At 34.0% G+C, this 17179-nt stretch overlaps 1 protein-coding gene across 17 annotated transcripts in view; it reads left to right on the forward strand.

The window, feature by feature from the left end:
* Positions 1-17179, forward strand: part of LOC119522776 (E3 ubiquitin-protein ligase UBR2-like) — a 127247-nt gene that overhangs the window by 15516 nt on the left and 94552 nt on the right. For 14 of the 17 annotated variants that reach the window (XR_005214521.1, XR_005214520.1, XR_005214522.1 and 11 more), the window contains exons 3-4: positions 13263-13341; positions 15450-15563. The exons of the other annotated variants lie outside the window; for them this stretch is intronic. Coding sequence is in view for 2 of the 14 variants with exons in the window: in XM_037821408.1 (XP_037677336.1) it covers positions 13297-13341; positions 15450-15563 (159 nt within the window). In the remaining 12 variants the exon portion in view is untranslated. The remainder of the gene's footprint in view (positions 1-13262; positions 13342-15449; positions 15564-17179) is intronic. 17 annotated transcript variants of the gene reach the window in all.

Genomic DNA, 17179 nt, shown 5'->3' on the forward strand with positions numbered 1-17179 from the left:
TCCAGGGATCGATCAGGTTATACACAAAGGGAACAGCATCTCTGAATCTGGAGATAGAGTAGGCTAGTTTTTACAGTATTTGTCCGTACTTAGTTCTCTATTAGGAAAAGAGTTTTCAAACTTGGCCCTTGTTATTCCTTACTAAAGAGAGATGGTTTTATCATGTTATTAGAAACAAAAATCTTAATGTTGATTTTGAACATAACTGCATTTTGATATTTCATAATCATTAAGAAAAAGAAAACAGTAGAATATAAAATTGAACTTAGATTAGTGTGTGATTTAGAATTTGAGTTCACTACTTCTGTTGGATATAGAGAAGTAAGGATTGGGTTCTGTTTTCTTTGCATGGTTAAACTGAGAACATTCTTGTTTAACATTTAAAAATTGACTGCATGCATAGAGTTAGAAATTAGAATACAGAAATTTATATAGAGTGGGACAGAGAATGGGGAGTTAATGCTTAATTCTGTTAATCCCAGACAGAATTTCTGTTTGGAATGATGGAAAAGGTTTTGGATATGGTTGGTGGTGATGGTAGCACAACATTGTGAATGTAATTAACACCACTGAATTATATATTTAAATGTGGTTAAAAGGGGAAATTTTAGCTTGTATATATGTTACTCGAGTAAAAGTTTTTTAAAAAACCTTAGGACTGTACAAGACAAAGAATGAACCCTAATGGACTATAGTTAGTAATGTAACTATAATAATCCTGTTTCATCAGTTGTAGCAAAGATACCACACTAATGCAAAATATGTGTTGGGGGAATCGTATATGGGAACTCTATATTCTACATGATTTTTCTGTAAACCTGTAACTTGTCTAAAAAAATTAAAAAGAAAAAAAATGTATTGCATGAATGTTATAGATAATCGAAAGTTGGAAGGTGGCTTATGCTACCACCAGTTAGGAATATTCTCTGCTTTAGATCATTGTATCATTTTATATCTTCATAAGCTTAGCATAATGCTTTTAGGGTTCATCATAACGAGGGAAGAGTAGAGCTAGGGAGTCTTGCCCAACAGATAAATGTCTATGGGCAGAAATGATGATCTTGCCCTCATCCTGTTGGCCAGAACTAGTCATAAGGCCTCCATCCAACACAAAATTGGATAGGGAAGTGTAATTCTCCTGTGTGTCTGGAAGGGATGGAAATTCTGGTAGAGATGAGCATTAGAAGTCCCTTTAGCAGTGGTTTTGTTTGTTTGTTTGTTTAGGGTTCCCGTGTCATATAGCAGGCTATGGACAATTCTAGTCCACTACTTATTAGTTGTGTGATCTCTTGGGCAAGTCACTAAACTTCCCTAAGCCTTAGATTCCTCAGATTTCTCATCTAAATAATTGAAATAAATATAAAATTGTCTTTCCTATCACACTGGGTTACTAGGATAAAATGAGGTAATGTATATAAAAGCATGTAGGAAACTATGAAGTATTGTACTTACGTAAAATGATATTTTTTAACCAAATACTTAGTTTTCAGATAAATTACTGAGCCATAAGTAATTCTCAAGCAAAGGGGCTTAGTTTCATTTCTTTTCTGCCTGGAAATATAACGTATTTATTTGGTAGAACCACTTATTTCCAGTAAGTAGAGTTGTTTGTTCAGTTTCTTGCTTTTTAAAATAGTTGAAGCTTGCTCTGTTTTTAGCAGAGTTGTTCTATTTTAAGGCTCTTTCTTCTCATGAATAGTTCAGAGATTGAAATCAATGCTATGTTAGTTATTAAAACTAAGTTATTTCTAATTATGGAGGTATTACATAAATTTATTCTGTAGATATTGTAATTGTGGCTTACTTTTTTCATTTAACAATTTGTCTTGAAGATTTCTCCATGGCAATATATATAAATCTAACTCATTCTTTTTATGTGCTGTGTAGAATTCCACGGTAAGGACAGGCCATAATTTGTTTGGTTGACTTTTTAATGAATTTAGATTGGTGAATTTCTAGTTTTTTTCCAATAGCAAACAGTGCTCCAGAGAATACCCTATACCATGTTTGTACATATCTGTTTGTGTACCTGTTTCAGTATTTTTCAAGGTGGATACTTAGGAGTCGAATTTCAATGCTGTATGTCATCACTGTGGCCTTCAATGTATTGGAATTTCCCTTGGATGTTCAGCTCTCGCGTACGTGATAGGAGTTGATATCTTCTAGGTAGTTATTTTATATTCTTGGTTTGGAGATTTCTGATCATTTTTATTTATTCTGCACCAGTGATAATTCTGAATATAGAACTATATGGGATATACTATTGACTTTACATATAGTTGCCTTAGTCTAGATGTTAGGAAATAGTAAAACCCTGAAGGCTTTGGGATAATCCTTTCAGATAAGGGATTTCAGATTTATATTACTAAAAACTTTCTACTGGCACCCTATTTAAGTTTTTTTAAAGGGAAAATTTACATATGCTGAGAGGTACAAATCTTAATTGTACATTTTTGACAATAGTTAACCTACTGTAACTCACACACTATCAAGATGTAGAATTTCTAGTTCACTAAAAATTTCCCATTTATTGGCTCCTGGCCCCCAGGCAACCACCCTTCTGATTAGATTAGTTTTGCCTATTCTAGCTAGAACTTGATAAACATGGAATCATACAGTATGCATTCGTAAGAGTGGAATTGCTGGGTCCAAGGGCAGCTATGTGTTGAACTTAGTAAGATAGACCAAACTTTTTCCCAGAATGGTTTTACATCACCACCATTAATGTGTAAAAGTTCCAGTTGCTCTATATCCTCACCAACATTTGGCTGTCAGTCTTTTAATTTTATTTCATGTGTGTTGTGGTATCTCATTGTGGTTTTAATTTTCCCAAAGATTGATGATGATGGTGCAGTTTTACATGTGCTTATTGCCCATTGAGCTACCTGTGTAAGAAGTTACTTTCAGGTCTTTTGGTTACTTTTTGTTAGATTGTTTATCTTTTTTTGATTATTGAGTTTTCAAGTTCTTTATATATTCTAGAATACAGGTCCATTGTCAGACATGGTTTTAAATGTTTTCTCCTAGTCTGTGGCTTGCCTATTTGATGTTTTTTGATGAAAGAAGTTTTAAATTTGGATAAAGTTGAATTTACCAATTTTTTTCTATTGTTTTCTGTGTCTAAGAAATCTCTGCCTTCTCCCAGATTGTTTTCTTTTATAAACTTTGTAATTTTAGCTTTTATGTCTGGATCGATGAGCTCCTTCAAGCGAATTTTTTTTTTTTTTTGGAGGGTGTTGATTTTATTTATATTATCTTACATTTTTATTTTTTAAAAAAAGTCTGAGGTATATATTATGAAATGTTTGTTAAATTTGGGTGTTATATTCATGCTTTTTGTTATTTATCATTCTTTGCATTTTTCTTTAATATTTTTCAAATTAAAATGTAAAAGAAACCTTTAAAGGCTTGTCAATGTGTATCAGTCAAATTTTTATATATGATTTGAGGTGGGACTTGGGCTTCATTTCTTTACAAATGGATATCCAGTTGTTTCAGCACCATTTGTTCCTCTCCCCACTGAATTAGTTTGGTACCTTATCCAAATCAAGTGACTGTATAAGTGTGGATCTATTTCTGAACATTCTAATCTGTTCCACTCATTGATTTGTCTGTTCTTATACCAGTACTACATTATCTTGCTTGTTATAGATTTATAGTGTCTTGAACTGACTGGTGTAAGTTTCCTGTCTTTGTTCTTTTAAAATTTGCTTTTGCTATTTCAAGTCCCTTGTAATACATCAGTTTTAAACTTAGCTTGTCAACATTTTTTTTTTTTTTAAAGTCTGCTAAGATTTGTATTGGGATTGCATTGAATCTATAAATCAGTTTGGGGAGAATTGTCATTTTGACTATGTTTAGTCTTCCAATCCATGAAAATGTTATAGTTTTTATGTAGAGGTTGTACACACCTTTTGCTCTATTTATTCCTAAGTTTATATGATGCTGTTGTAAATTGCACTGGTGAAAATGAACAACCTTACCTGTTCCCAATCTTAAGGGGGAAGCATTCAGTCTTTGTTATTAATGATTTTAGATATAGCTTCTTACATTTTGTCTCATTGAGAAAGTTCCCTTCTATTCCTGGTTTGCTGAGATTTTTTTTTTTTTTTAACATTATAAATGATTATTGCATGTTGTCACATGCTTTTACTGCATCTGTTTAGATGATCACATTGTTTTTCTCCCTTATTCCATTAAGATGGTAGATTGCATTGATCGATTTTTCAAATGTTTTTCATTCCTGGTATAAACCCATTTGGTTATATATTATAGTTTTTATATATTACTTATTCAATTTTTAAGTCAAGTCATGTTAAGGATGTTTATGTCTATGTTCCATTAAAGCTGTCAATCTGTAGTTTTTTTTAATGTTTTTGTCTGGTTTTGGTATCAGAGTTATAAAATGAATTGAAAAGTATTCCTTCTTCCTCTATTTTCTGAAGAATTTGTATAAGATTGGTATTTTTTCTTACTTAAATCCTTGATGGAATTCATTAGTAAAACAAACCATCAAGGCCTGAGGTTTGCTTTGTGAAGAAGTTTTTAATAGCATATTCAATGTTTTGATAATTATTAGGATTTTTCGGAGCTTTATTTCGTCTTGTGTCAATTTAGGTACATTGTACTTTTCAAGGAATATGTTTCTTACATATTGTCAAATTTATATCTCTTGTAGACAGCAGTTTGGTCTTTTTTATTTTGTCTGACAATCTACCTACTAATTGGTGTGTTTTGTCCTTTATGTAACCATGTAATTATTGATCTAGTTATAATTAATTATTAATGTATTTATTGACTTAGGGCTGCCATTTTGCTATTTATTTCCTGTTTGTCTTGTGTGTTTTTGGTTCTTACATTGCTCATTTTATTCCTTCTTTTGGGCTAATCAAAAATTTTTTAGCATTTCATTTTCAGTAATTCTCTTGGCTTTTGAGCTGCTCTTTATTTTTTTTTTCTTTTAATGATCATACAAAAACAGGCCGTACAAAAACAGGCAGGAGGGCAGTAGTTTACCACCTACTGCTGTGGATCCTAGTGTCAATCTGGTGTCATTTCCCTTCAGCCTGGTTATGAATTCTCTCTGTTTTTGTTTATCTCAAAATGTTTTTATTTTGTAAAGTTCTGAAGGATACGTTTCCTGAATATAGAATTCTGCACTGACAGTTTTAAAAACTTCTTTCAGTATTTTAAGACTTATTCCAATGTCTTCGGCCCCCATTGTTTCTGATGATAATTTGGCTGTCATTAGCACATCTGGGTTCCCCTGAATTGAGTGTGTTGATTTTCTCTAGTTGCCTTCAAGATTTTCTGTTTACTTTGGCGGATTTTAGCAGTATGACTATGATATGCCTGTGTATGTTTTTTTTCCCCATTTATCCTGTTGTGATTCATTGAGGTGCTTAGATCTGTAAGTTGATGTCTTTCATCAAGTTTGGGAAGTTTAGGATATTATTTCTTAAAATTTCTTTTTGTGCCTCATTTTTTCACTTCTGGGACCCCAGTTACACAGTAGTATAATTGGGAGACTCTGATTAGTACAGTAATGCGTATATATAACTTATAAATATGTGAGTATATATAAAATACTGGATAGATAGATAAATGGCACATGCTCAAAACATTTTAATAAAAGATATATGATCAAGAGAGCTTGGAGATGACTATTTTAGACAATGCCTTACATTCTTCAAGGATTCTTGGTTGCTCTAGGTGTACCAGGTTTGGTCAACCCTACATAGCCTTAATATAGCACTTAAAAAGTGATACTGTAACTATACACATCTATCTTTTCTGTTAAATGATGGGCTCCTAAAAAAAAGATGGGCTCTGGCTTTATTATGTTTTATAATTATATAAATAGAGAGAGACAGTTGCTCTCTGATTTTTAAAAATTCAAAAATGTTGCCTACAAGAGACATACTAAAACAGAAAGTCACTGAAAGCAGAAAGACAAAGGATGGGAAAATAACAGGCAAATGATATGATACAAAACAAAGAGTAGCACTTTTAATATCTAACAAAATAGAATATAAGGCAGAAAACATTAGAGACACATTAGGACATTGTATGCTGATAAAAGAAGCAATAGATGAAGAAATATCTATAATGAGCATATGTGTACCTAGCAGTAAAGTCTAAATGTATATTAAGCTAGAATTGATAGAATTGCAAGGAGAAATAGAAAAATCAACAATATAGTTAGAGGCTTTAACACCTGCCTCTCAGAAACTAATAGATTAAGCATATAAAAAGCAGAGATTGAAGACTTAATACAATTAATAAACTTCCTCTCAAATATATAGAGAACTCTGTATCCAAGAAAGTCTATATTCTTTCAAGTACACACAGAACAGTTACAAAAGCAATCTGTGTGGTACTGGCATGAGAATAGATTTAAAGCTCAATGGAATAGAATTGAGAGAAATAACCCCCTACATTTATAGTAAATTGATTTTTGACAGTGGTGCCAAGAGAGTTCAGTGGAGGAAAGAATAATAGTCTTTTCAACAAATAGCGCTGGGATTACTGGATAGTCACATGCAAGAGAAGGAAGTTACAAAAACTAACTCAGAATGGATCAAAGACCTAAATGTAAGGGCTAAAATTACAGAACTCTTAGAAAACATAGACATTAAATCTTTGTGACCCTTGTTATAGGCAGTGGTTTCTTAGACATTACGCCAAAAGCATCAACAAGTAGAGAAAAAGTAGATAAATTGAATCTTATCAAAATGAAAAATGTGTGTGTCTGAGGACCTCAGCAAGAAAGCAAATAGACAACCCACAAAATGGGAGAAAATATTTGCAAATCATATATCTGATAAGGGGCTAGTATCCAGAATATATAAGACTCAGCTGTAAGAAGACAAATAGTTCAATTTTAAAATGTGCAAAGAATTTGCATAGACATTTCTCCAAAGAATAATGGCTAATAAAGCACTTAAAAGATGCTCAACACCATTAGTCATTAGGGAAATGCAAATCAAAACCAAGAGATGCCACTTTATACCCACTAGGATGGCTATAATAAAAAAGGCAGACAATAGCAAATGGTGGTGAAGATGTCAAGAAATTGAAACCATTGTACATTGCTATAAAATGTTGCAGCCACTTTGAAAAACAGTCTCGCAGTTCCTCAAATGATTAAACATATAGTTACCATATGTTTATGGTAACCCAGCAATACCATTCCTAGGTATATACCCCAAAGAAGTGAAAACATGTGGCCACACAAAACTTCTACACAAATGTTTGTAACATCATTATACAAAAATCAAAAACGTAAAAACAACGCAAATGTCCGTCAACTGATGAATGGAAAAGTAAAAGTTAGTATATCCATACAATTAAATATCATTTGGCATTACAAAGAAATGAAGTATTGATACATGCTACAACATGGTTAAATCATGAAAATATTATGCTGAATGAAAGCAGCCACATACTAAAGCCCACATATTGTAAGATTCCATATATAGACAATGTTCAGCATAGATCATCTATAGAGACAACCGATTAGTGGTTGCCAGGGGCTAGGGGTTGGGAGTAATGGAGAGTGACTACTATTGGGGTACAGGATTTCTTTCTGGGGTAATGAAATGTTCTGGAATTAGATAGTGGTGATGGTTGCACAACCTCATGACTATACGAAGAGCCACTAAATTGTATACTTTAATGGGGGAAATTTGATGGTATGTGAATTATAAAAAGTGATCTGTGTATTTGGCTTTAAAGGAAACCTCAGTTAATTCTAGAGGCTCAGAGCCATACAGATTGTTCTCCAACAGTAATTAATGCAATAAAATTAGGAACAAATAACACCAGTGTGGGTTAAAAAAAAAAAAGCTGTTTGGAAACTAAACAACTAAAAAAGGGTTATTTGCTAAATAACCCTTGGGCTAAACCAAAATCACTAAGGAAATTAAGAAACAAGACTTGAATGTTAAAACATGACCTGTTGAAATTTGGGGGACACGTCTAACAGAGTACTTAAAAGGAAATATATATCTTTAAATTGTCACAAAAAAGAGTTAAAAATAAAATAATAAACAAGCTATGCATACACAGATTTCCTAGCTCCGTCTGCTCAGAGGGCCTAGAAACAATGAAATCCCTGTAGCAGTGAACGTACCTAGTGCCCATATATTGGTTCCTAAATACAACTGACCAATAAGAGGAATCTGAGCTCCTTGGAGAAGTGATTGATTCCAGGGCTGCAGCAGGGAAAACACAAGATAAGGCGCTCTCCCAATCCCCTGGCTGGCCCCTCCTCCACCCTTCACAGACTCTCTCACTAGCTTGGCCTGGAGCTAGCTGGAGCTCCCAGTGGAGATCCCTGGCAGAAGGAGCCAAGTAACCCTTGTCCACATACTTGGAGCGTGTATGCCTGGCCCAGTCTGTCTGGTGGTGGCCTGAGGCACTGAACCAGTATAATTGCATACTTGCCATCCCAGAACTTACCGTGCATATAGAAGGCAACTCACAAAGGTCTCCTACCAAATGCTATGGGAGAGCAGTCAAGTCATGGCTGCCTGGGGCAAGGAATTGTTGGCTGTAGGACATGCCGTGTAGTGCCCAGGACCATGAGAAAACTGTTTCCTAGGGGAAAGGGAACTTTCTATCTGTGTAATGGGGAAATTCTTAGGGCCATAAAAGCATGCCCCAAGACAAGAAGCCTGCTTTGAAAGGATCAGGGCAAGCCTTACTCTTTGGTCTGGAGCTGTTTTCTAAATTCATTATATGCACAAGCCAATCTGCAAAAACTAGGAAAAGTGTTTTGGTATTTTTGTTGTTGTTAGCTCCTGTCATTCAAGGAAAACTCTGTCATACAGAGCTGGATGGATGCAACGAACAGACACCCCAGACTAAATTCTAGCACTAACGCATTAAACATAAAATGTCCAGGTTTCAACAAAACATTATGAAAGTAGCAAGAAGTGATTTCCCAAGCAAAGGAGAAAATTAAGCATTTGAAACCATAAATGAGAAGGATCAGATCTGGGAAATACCAGACAAAGAATTTTTTAAAAACAGTCTTAAATATGTTCAAAGAGCTAAAGGAAAACATGGACAAAGAACTAAAGGAAATCAGGAAAACAAGAGATGAACAAAGAGAATATCAATAAAGAGGTGGAAATTATAGAAAAGGAGCCAAACAGAGCTGAAGACCAGAGTAACAGAAATAAAAAATTCCCTAAAGGGGTTTAGTAGCAGATTGAAGTTGGCAGAAGAAAGAATCAGTGAACTTGTACGTAAGAGTAGTGAAATCCTCCAGTCTGAGGATCAGAAAGAGGAATGAATGAAGAAAAGCAAACAGAGCCTGAGGAACCTGTAGGACACAATTTGGGATACCATCAAGCATACCAATATATGCATTGTGGGAATCCCAGAAGAAGGAGAAATAGAGAAAGGGGCAGAGAGAATATTCAAAGAAATGATGACTGAAAACTTCCCAAATTTGACAAAAAATATGAGTATACACATCCGTGATGCGCAACCAACTCCAAACAGGGTAAGCCCAAATAGATCTACTCTGTACCATGTTACAGTCAAACTGTTGAATGCCAAGATAAAGAGGGAATTCTGGAAGCTGCAAGAGAGAAGCTACTTTGCACATACAAAGGGTCTGTAATAAGATTAATGGATTTCTCACAGGAAACCATGGAGGCAAGAACGCAGTGGGAAGACATATTTAGAGTATTGAGAGCAAAAAATTGCCAATCAAGAATTCTGTATCTGTCAAAAACTGTCTTTCAAAAATGAGGGAGAGATTAAAACATACCCAGATAAACAAAGAAATGGGAGTTTTGTCACCACTACCAGTCTTAGAAGAGATGCTAAAAGGAGATCTGCAAATTGAAAGGAAAGGACACTAGACAATAGATCAAAATTGCATGAAGAAATTAGGATCTCCAGTAAGGGTAATGACATGGGTAAATATAAATTCCAGTACTGTTGTATTTTCAGTTTGTAACTCCACCTTTTACTTCTTACAAAACGTAAAAGCCAAATGAATAAAATGTAATGATAAATCAGTGGTTTGGGACTCTTCATGTATGAATATGTAATTTATGATGAGTACATAAGGGTGGGGGGACAGAGGGGTGTACGAACATAATTTGTGTATGCCATTGAAGTTAATTTGATATCTAAGTAAATTAGAGTGTTTTAGATTTAGGATGTTAAATTTAAGCCCATGGTAACAACAAAGAAAATATTGGGGAATATGAAAGCTCATAAAGACAGAAATTGGAGTACAGGTTGACAGGGCAAGGGTTGGGGGAATGGGGAGTTAATGCATAATGGGTGTAGGGTTTCTGTTTGGGGAAATGGGAAAGTTTTAGTTATGGAAGGTGGTGAGGGTACTACAACATTGTGAATGTGACTAAATCTCATTAAATGGTATGCTTGGAAGTGGTTGAAATGAGAAAGTTTGTCAAATATATGTTCCCATAATCAAAAAAAGAATGAACAACTAATAAAACAGTAGCTATTAAATGCAATATGTGATCCTGGATGAGATCTGTCAAGGAAGGAGGAAAGGCTCAGAAGGACATTATTGGGATGTATGAAAAAATTGTCAAATTTCTTGAACTTGGATGATTACATAAGTGAATATCTTTGTTTTTAGGGAGTGTACATGGCAGTGTTAAGGAGAATGATGTTTACAACATTGATGCAAGTGTTCAGAAAATGGATTATAAGTAGGCAAATAGATGTACTGATAGATTGATGGAAAAATAGAATGATACTGCAAATGTGGCAGAATGTTAAAATTGGTGAATCTGGGTATCTGGGGTGGATAGGGGTATGCTGGAATTCTCTGTATGGCGTTTGTATTATTTTTGCAAATGTCTTGTATCTTTTAAAGTATTTTTTAGAAAGTTTAAAATTAAAAAAAAATACTTGTGTTCTTGCAGAAATGGAAAAGCCAATCCTCAAATTCTTATGGAATTGCAAAGGACTTGAATGGCAAAACAGTTGGGAAAAACAAAATATTTTGAAGTCTCTCACTTCCAAGTTTCAAAATTTACTACAAAGCTGCAGTAATCAAAGCAAGTGTGGAACTGGCATAAGAATAGACATAGAGACCAATGAAATAGATTTGAGAGTCCAGAAGTAAACTCACACATCTATCATTTGATTTTTGACCAGGGTACCAAAACCATTCAATGGGGAAAGAATAGTCTCCTCAATAAATGGTGCTGGGACAATGGGATTTACACATGCAAAAGAATGAAGTTGGGCCCCTTCCTCATGCTGTATATAAAAGTTAACTCATAATGGATCAGCAATTTAAATATAAGAGCTAAAACCATAAAATTCTTAGCAGGACATATAGGAGAAAATCTTCATGACCTTGGATTTGGCAGTGGTTTCTTAAATATGACACCAAAAGCATGAGCAACAAAGAAAAAAAATAGATAAATTGGACTTCATCAAAATTTAAAACTTTCGTGCATCAAAGGATATCAAGAAAGGGAAAAGACAACCTGTAGAATGGGAGAAAATGTTTGCAGATCATATCTGATAGGGGTTTAAAACCCAGAATATGTAAGGAACTACTACAACTCAACAACAAAAAGAAACCCCAATTTAAAAATGGGCAAAGAGCTTGAATAGACATATCTCCAAGGAGAACATACAAATGGCCAATAAGCACATGAAAACATGTCCAGTGTCATTAGTCATTATGGAAATGTAAATCAAAAACACAATGAGATAACCACTTCATAGACACTAGGATAACTATTATCAAAAAACAGGAAAGTGTTAGCGAGGATGTAGAGAAATTGGAACCCTGGTACATTGTTGGTGGAAATGTAAAATAGTGTAAGCTGCAATGGGAAACAGTTTGGCAGTTCCTTAAAAAGTTACGCATAGAATTACCATTTGACCCAGCAATTCTACTGCTAGGTATATACACAAAAGAATTGAAAATAGGAACTTAAACAGATACATGCCAGTGTTCATAATAGCATTATTCACAGTAGACGAAAGATAGAAATAACCCATGTCCATCCACAGATGAATGGATAAGCAAAATGTGGTGTGTGTATAATATTATTCAGCCATAAAATGGAATGAAACATTATGCTAAATGGAAGTAAGCCAGGCACAAAAGGACAACTACTGTGTGATTCCATTCCACTTATATCAAATATCTAGAATAGGCAAATTCATAGAAACTGAAAGATGAGCGGTACCAGGGGCTGGGGGGAAAGGGGAATAGGATATTATTGCTTAATGAGTTCAGAGTTTCTGTGTTGGGTGATTTTTGGTAATGGATGGTGGGGATGGTAGCACAACATTATAATGTAATTAATGTCACTGAATTGTACACCTAAAAATAGTTAAAAATGGCAATTTTTGTTATATATTTTACCACAGTAAAATTAGAAAAAAAATACATGTACTCAAAAACATTTTGCTAAAACACACATAAAAAGGCACACAATAAAGACAGTAGAATGGTTGTCTATGAGGGTATGGGCATGGGAGTAGTCTCTGAAGAAAAGAGGAAGTTTGAGATTTTTAGGACTCATGATTTCATTTCATGGAATTATAAAGACTCTACTGTTTGAGATACATCTGTAAATGTATCTGACTGGTAGTATATGAAAGCTAATGAACTACTGAGGATGCTCCTTCAATCCATCCACCTTGTGGACTTCTTCTGTCAGGATGCCTCATGGACCATATGTCATTGCCCATCAGACCAAGTGAGGACACCCATGTCACACTGTATTGAATACTTAAGAAGCTTAATTTCCCCCTTTAAATTAGTTAAATTAGTTAATATAAGTACTACATTGTCTTCTTACATTCCAGTTGACATCTTCCTTTCTTGAGATGCATACATCCCACTTTGTAGACTTAGTCAAAATACCTGCTTGGAGGAGTTATTTGAAATTTTGAGCTATATCTTAAGAATTCATGCAAATTTGAATCTACTCATATATATTTATGTGTTTTAAATAAAAATAGTTTCCCAAAATCTTTGAGAAAAATTGCATTCTAGTAATATGTACCCTCAAAGACTCCCTAATACTCATCCAGTGTGAGAGCGAGGGTCTTAAGCTGACTTCGTTGATGAAAGATCTGGCAGATCTTTGATAATGATTATTTCCTCTCTTATGACACCAAGAAATTTTTCATTATTCTGAATCTTCTAAGATGGGTTCCAATTTTAAACTATTCTGTTGTGAAATACACAATTATCTTATGACGCTCTGATTTTTTTTTCTTTAATTTTACAGAGACTGTGCAGTTGACCCAACTTGTGTTTTATGCATGGAGTGCTTTTTGGGAAGTGTTCACAGAGACCATCGATATAGGGTTAGTAATGTCAAGATGATAACCATACCCAGTATTGAATTTTATACTAGATACCTTTCTTTCCTTTTTAAAACCCAAAGATTTAACCTTTTAAAAGGGGTGGGGATGCGTGGGTGGAGTGTGAGCAATGCTTTATTTAAACACCATTAAACATATGATGGCAGTGTAGAAGTGAATTATGATCCCAGGCTTCTTGAACACATGGTTTGAGAAAGTGCAGATATCAGCTCTTCCATATTAGTTTTTCAACTAGTTTGTTTTATTTTCTTATTTTTATGTTTATTATCTTTGTGATTCTTCATAAACACAAAGGGGGTTGTCAAAAATTTGAGGATAAAGGTGAGAGTGAAGTTCTGAAGGGAGAATATGTGAGAAAAGGAATAAGCAAAAGTGACAGTATTATACATTTAAGAAATGTTCCATCTATTGATCATCTTCTACAGATGATTTGTCATTTCCTAGTATAAACAGGCATCTACTACAGTGTAGGAGAGCCCAATACAGAGCACAAGAGCTTATTATTTTCCACTGCTGTAATATCACAACTTCTCCAAAAATCAGGTATGTTTGCTTTTAAGTCAGGGATACAGATAAAGGCAAATTATTCCTAAACCTGTCATAGTTACTCTACTGGAAATTGAAAGCAGCCATGAAGATTTCAGAGGTTAGGGAGCTGCTCTTAGATGGAACGTTTCACCCTATTCTCAAAAGGTAGAAGGAATATTCATTCTTATTCTAAATTCAGGAACTTTCCTCCTGTTGTTTTCACTCACTCTACCTAACTGTTGATAATAATGAGCTAAAACAGCCACAAAAGTGGTCTTCTATTTTCTTGTATGTTCTCTTCATTCTTCTAAGTCAATAAGAATCCTAGTTTCTCTTGTCTGTTCTACCTGTATTTGGTAACTGGAACAAGTGTATAAGCAATAGAGTAGGGTTGTCTTTTTCCAAATTGCTGCCTGCCCATTTTCTTAGATATGTATTTGCAACCTCTGGGAATAACTGTCATTTGTTATTCTTCCTTTAGAGAGAGTTTAATAGGACTCCTTTTAAAATTTGCTGCATTTAATATCCATTCCTAAATTCTTCCTCACACTATTTTAAGAAAAGCAGAATTTCCAGCCTACCAATTATTAAATAATAGGTTCTATCTTGCCATATTTCTTGAATCATTGCCATATATTAAGGAAGTATAAATCTTGAATCCCACAGGTGATGAAAAGTTGTTTTTTGTTGTTGTTTGTTTTTTTGACCAGGCAGTCTACTTTTCTATTTCCCAAGCCCCTATTAACCTGTCCTTTCAAAGAGTGGCTGTGTAGGTAGTTTTAGAGAAGAAAAATAAACTCTTTGTATAGTCTTTGTTAGTCACTTTCTCCAAGGCAAATGCAGCACTCTTATTGACTCTTTTTTAATCTTCATTTTATTGAGATATATTCACATACCATGCAGTCATACAAAACATATCGTACATTCGATTGTTCACAGTACCATTACATAGTTGTACATACATCACCTAAATCAATCCCTGACACCTTCATTAGCAGACACACAAAAATGATAAGAATAATAATTAAAGTGAAAAAGAGCAATTGAAATAAAAAAGAACACTGGGTACCTTTGTCTGTTTGTTTGTTTGTTTCCTTCCCCTATTTTTCTACTCATCCATCCATCTTATTGACTCTTCTAGGGTACAGCTGAGATAGAACTCTTTATACCTCTGAATCTACATAACACCATAACCTGATAGATAACCAGCATTATATCAATTTAGCCAAAACCCAGCAGGAAAACTCTTGTGATCCTTGTGATTTTCCTAATTAAGGAAATCATGTAGGTGGACATATTTTACCTCTTTAAAATATCTGTAGTTGACTAGACATTACAAAGTATTTCATTTTGAAATTACTTAGGTTAGCCTAAGATTTGTTTAAAATACGCTTTAAAACATTGAAAGGTTTGACATTTTACTTAATGAAGGGGTAAGTATCTCTCCAGAGAAGTTAAACACTTAAGCAATGTTATAACCTTAGCACTTGATATTCTTATTTATACTTTTATAGCTCTTAGTAAATATGTATCGATAAGATACTTTACACTTTTTTTTCAAGATGACAACATCAGGAGGTGGAGGTTTCTGTTACTGTGGTGATACTGAAGCTTGGAAAGAGGGTCCTTACTGTCAAAAACATGAACTTAACACCTCTGAAATTGAGGAAGAAGAGGTAAAAACATTTTCACAAAGTTGTTTTTTAAGGAAATACTGTTTCAGTCACAAGTTTGAAATATTTTCAAACATAGGAATTAGGTTATAATATGAGAAATAGGTAAGTGGAATAGTCCTGTCACTATCAATAGTGGCTAAGTATATTTGGAAAGTTCTTTGCATTGTTTGGATGCTCTTCCATTGCTAGACTACACACTTTAAATTCTGAATATTTAGTTCATTTCAGATTTATTTTTATTTTGGGTGATTTGTGTTTTGTTTTAAGCATAGATGAGATTTTGTTTTGTTTTTGTTTTTTTAAGTCCTAATGTATTATTGAAGGGATTGTAAGTCCAATCACTGTAGACCAGTTAACATGGTTGATTTTTGTATGTTTTTGTTGTAATTAAGACTTTATAGGCCAGATAGCTTTCTTTTCTATGGCCATACATGGCAGCCAACCCTAATCATCATCTTCTGGTAAATCGTTGTCACTGGATATGTGATGGGACAAAGTGTAGAGACGAAAACTCAGAACAAATTATACCCACTCCAGTTGTAAATATATGCTTTTTTTCTTGTTGTTGATACTGCATTATTTTTCTCTAAATGCTATCTGTAATGATGCGCTGAACTCTCTTCTTACTAAAAAAATGCTTGAATCTCAGAGTCTGCTTATTTGTGACAATTTGGTATTTTATTTCAGATTTTATTATTTTTGAGTGGCAAAGAGGTGGTTACTTTCAAAGTACCTCTGCATAGTAGATATGGATTTGGGGTAAGTGGGCATTTGTAGTCCTTCCTGGCATACATACCTTACAGATCTCAGGTATTTTAATAGAATGAGCAAGACTTTATGGTATAGAACAGTGTCTTTTAGTTTGTATTCCAGAGAAACCTGAGGTTTTGTGCAAGGGTCCTGGGATTTGCTACAGAGAGACACCAAGTCATAAGGGTTCTAGAATTTCTCCACTTCAATTGGACTAGCTCCATTTTTATCTTTTTTATATATTGGATTGGAGTTCTCTATGTAAGAACACAAACAGGACAAAGACATGTTTGGGAAAAAGAATTCTGCTTTAACAAAAGAATAGGACTTCTTTATCTTTGTATGTAAGTAGACTTAAAATAGTTTTATTAAAAAAAATGAATCTGCAGTTACTCTATTGACTTATCCTCATACATTAGTGGAGTGGCTGTCAAATAGTGAATGCATTGGTTAATTTCCTGAATTTTAGCTGAAGTCATATAGTCCTGCCCTGGGAAATATATATTCCAGGAACTTGATAGAGAATAAAACCTTCAGACGCTGCCATTTATACTGCCTATTTAAAAGTTTAGTTAAGAGAAATGAAGTCTTCAAGAACTATTTAAAAGTTAGTATGGGTATAGCATACTCATCCCCACTCATACATTTATCTAGGTTTTCTACATTTTATGTTTGAACTGGAAAAGAGATGTGTACTTGGAATGTGGTTTCTTAGCCTGTCATAGAATTGTTTATATTGAACATAATTTACTATATATTTAGCCTGCATCTTAAGAAAAAGCTGGAAATCCTTCTGTAGGGATAATGTTTAGGAATTCCACAGGTCTTCTCAACTCTTGGCATTTGGGGTAAATAGTTGAAAAAAA

This window comes from Choloepus didactylus, chromosome X (assembly GCF_015220235.1).
Source record: "Choloepus didactylus isolate mChoDid1 chromosome X, mChoDid1.pri, whole genome shotgun sequence".
NCBI lineage: Eukaryota > Metazoa > Chordata > Mammalia > Pilosa > Megalonychidae > Choloepus > Choloepus didactylus.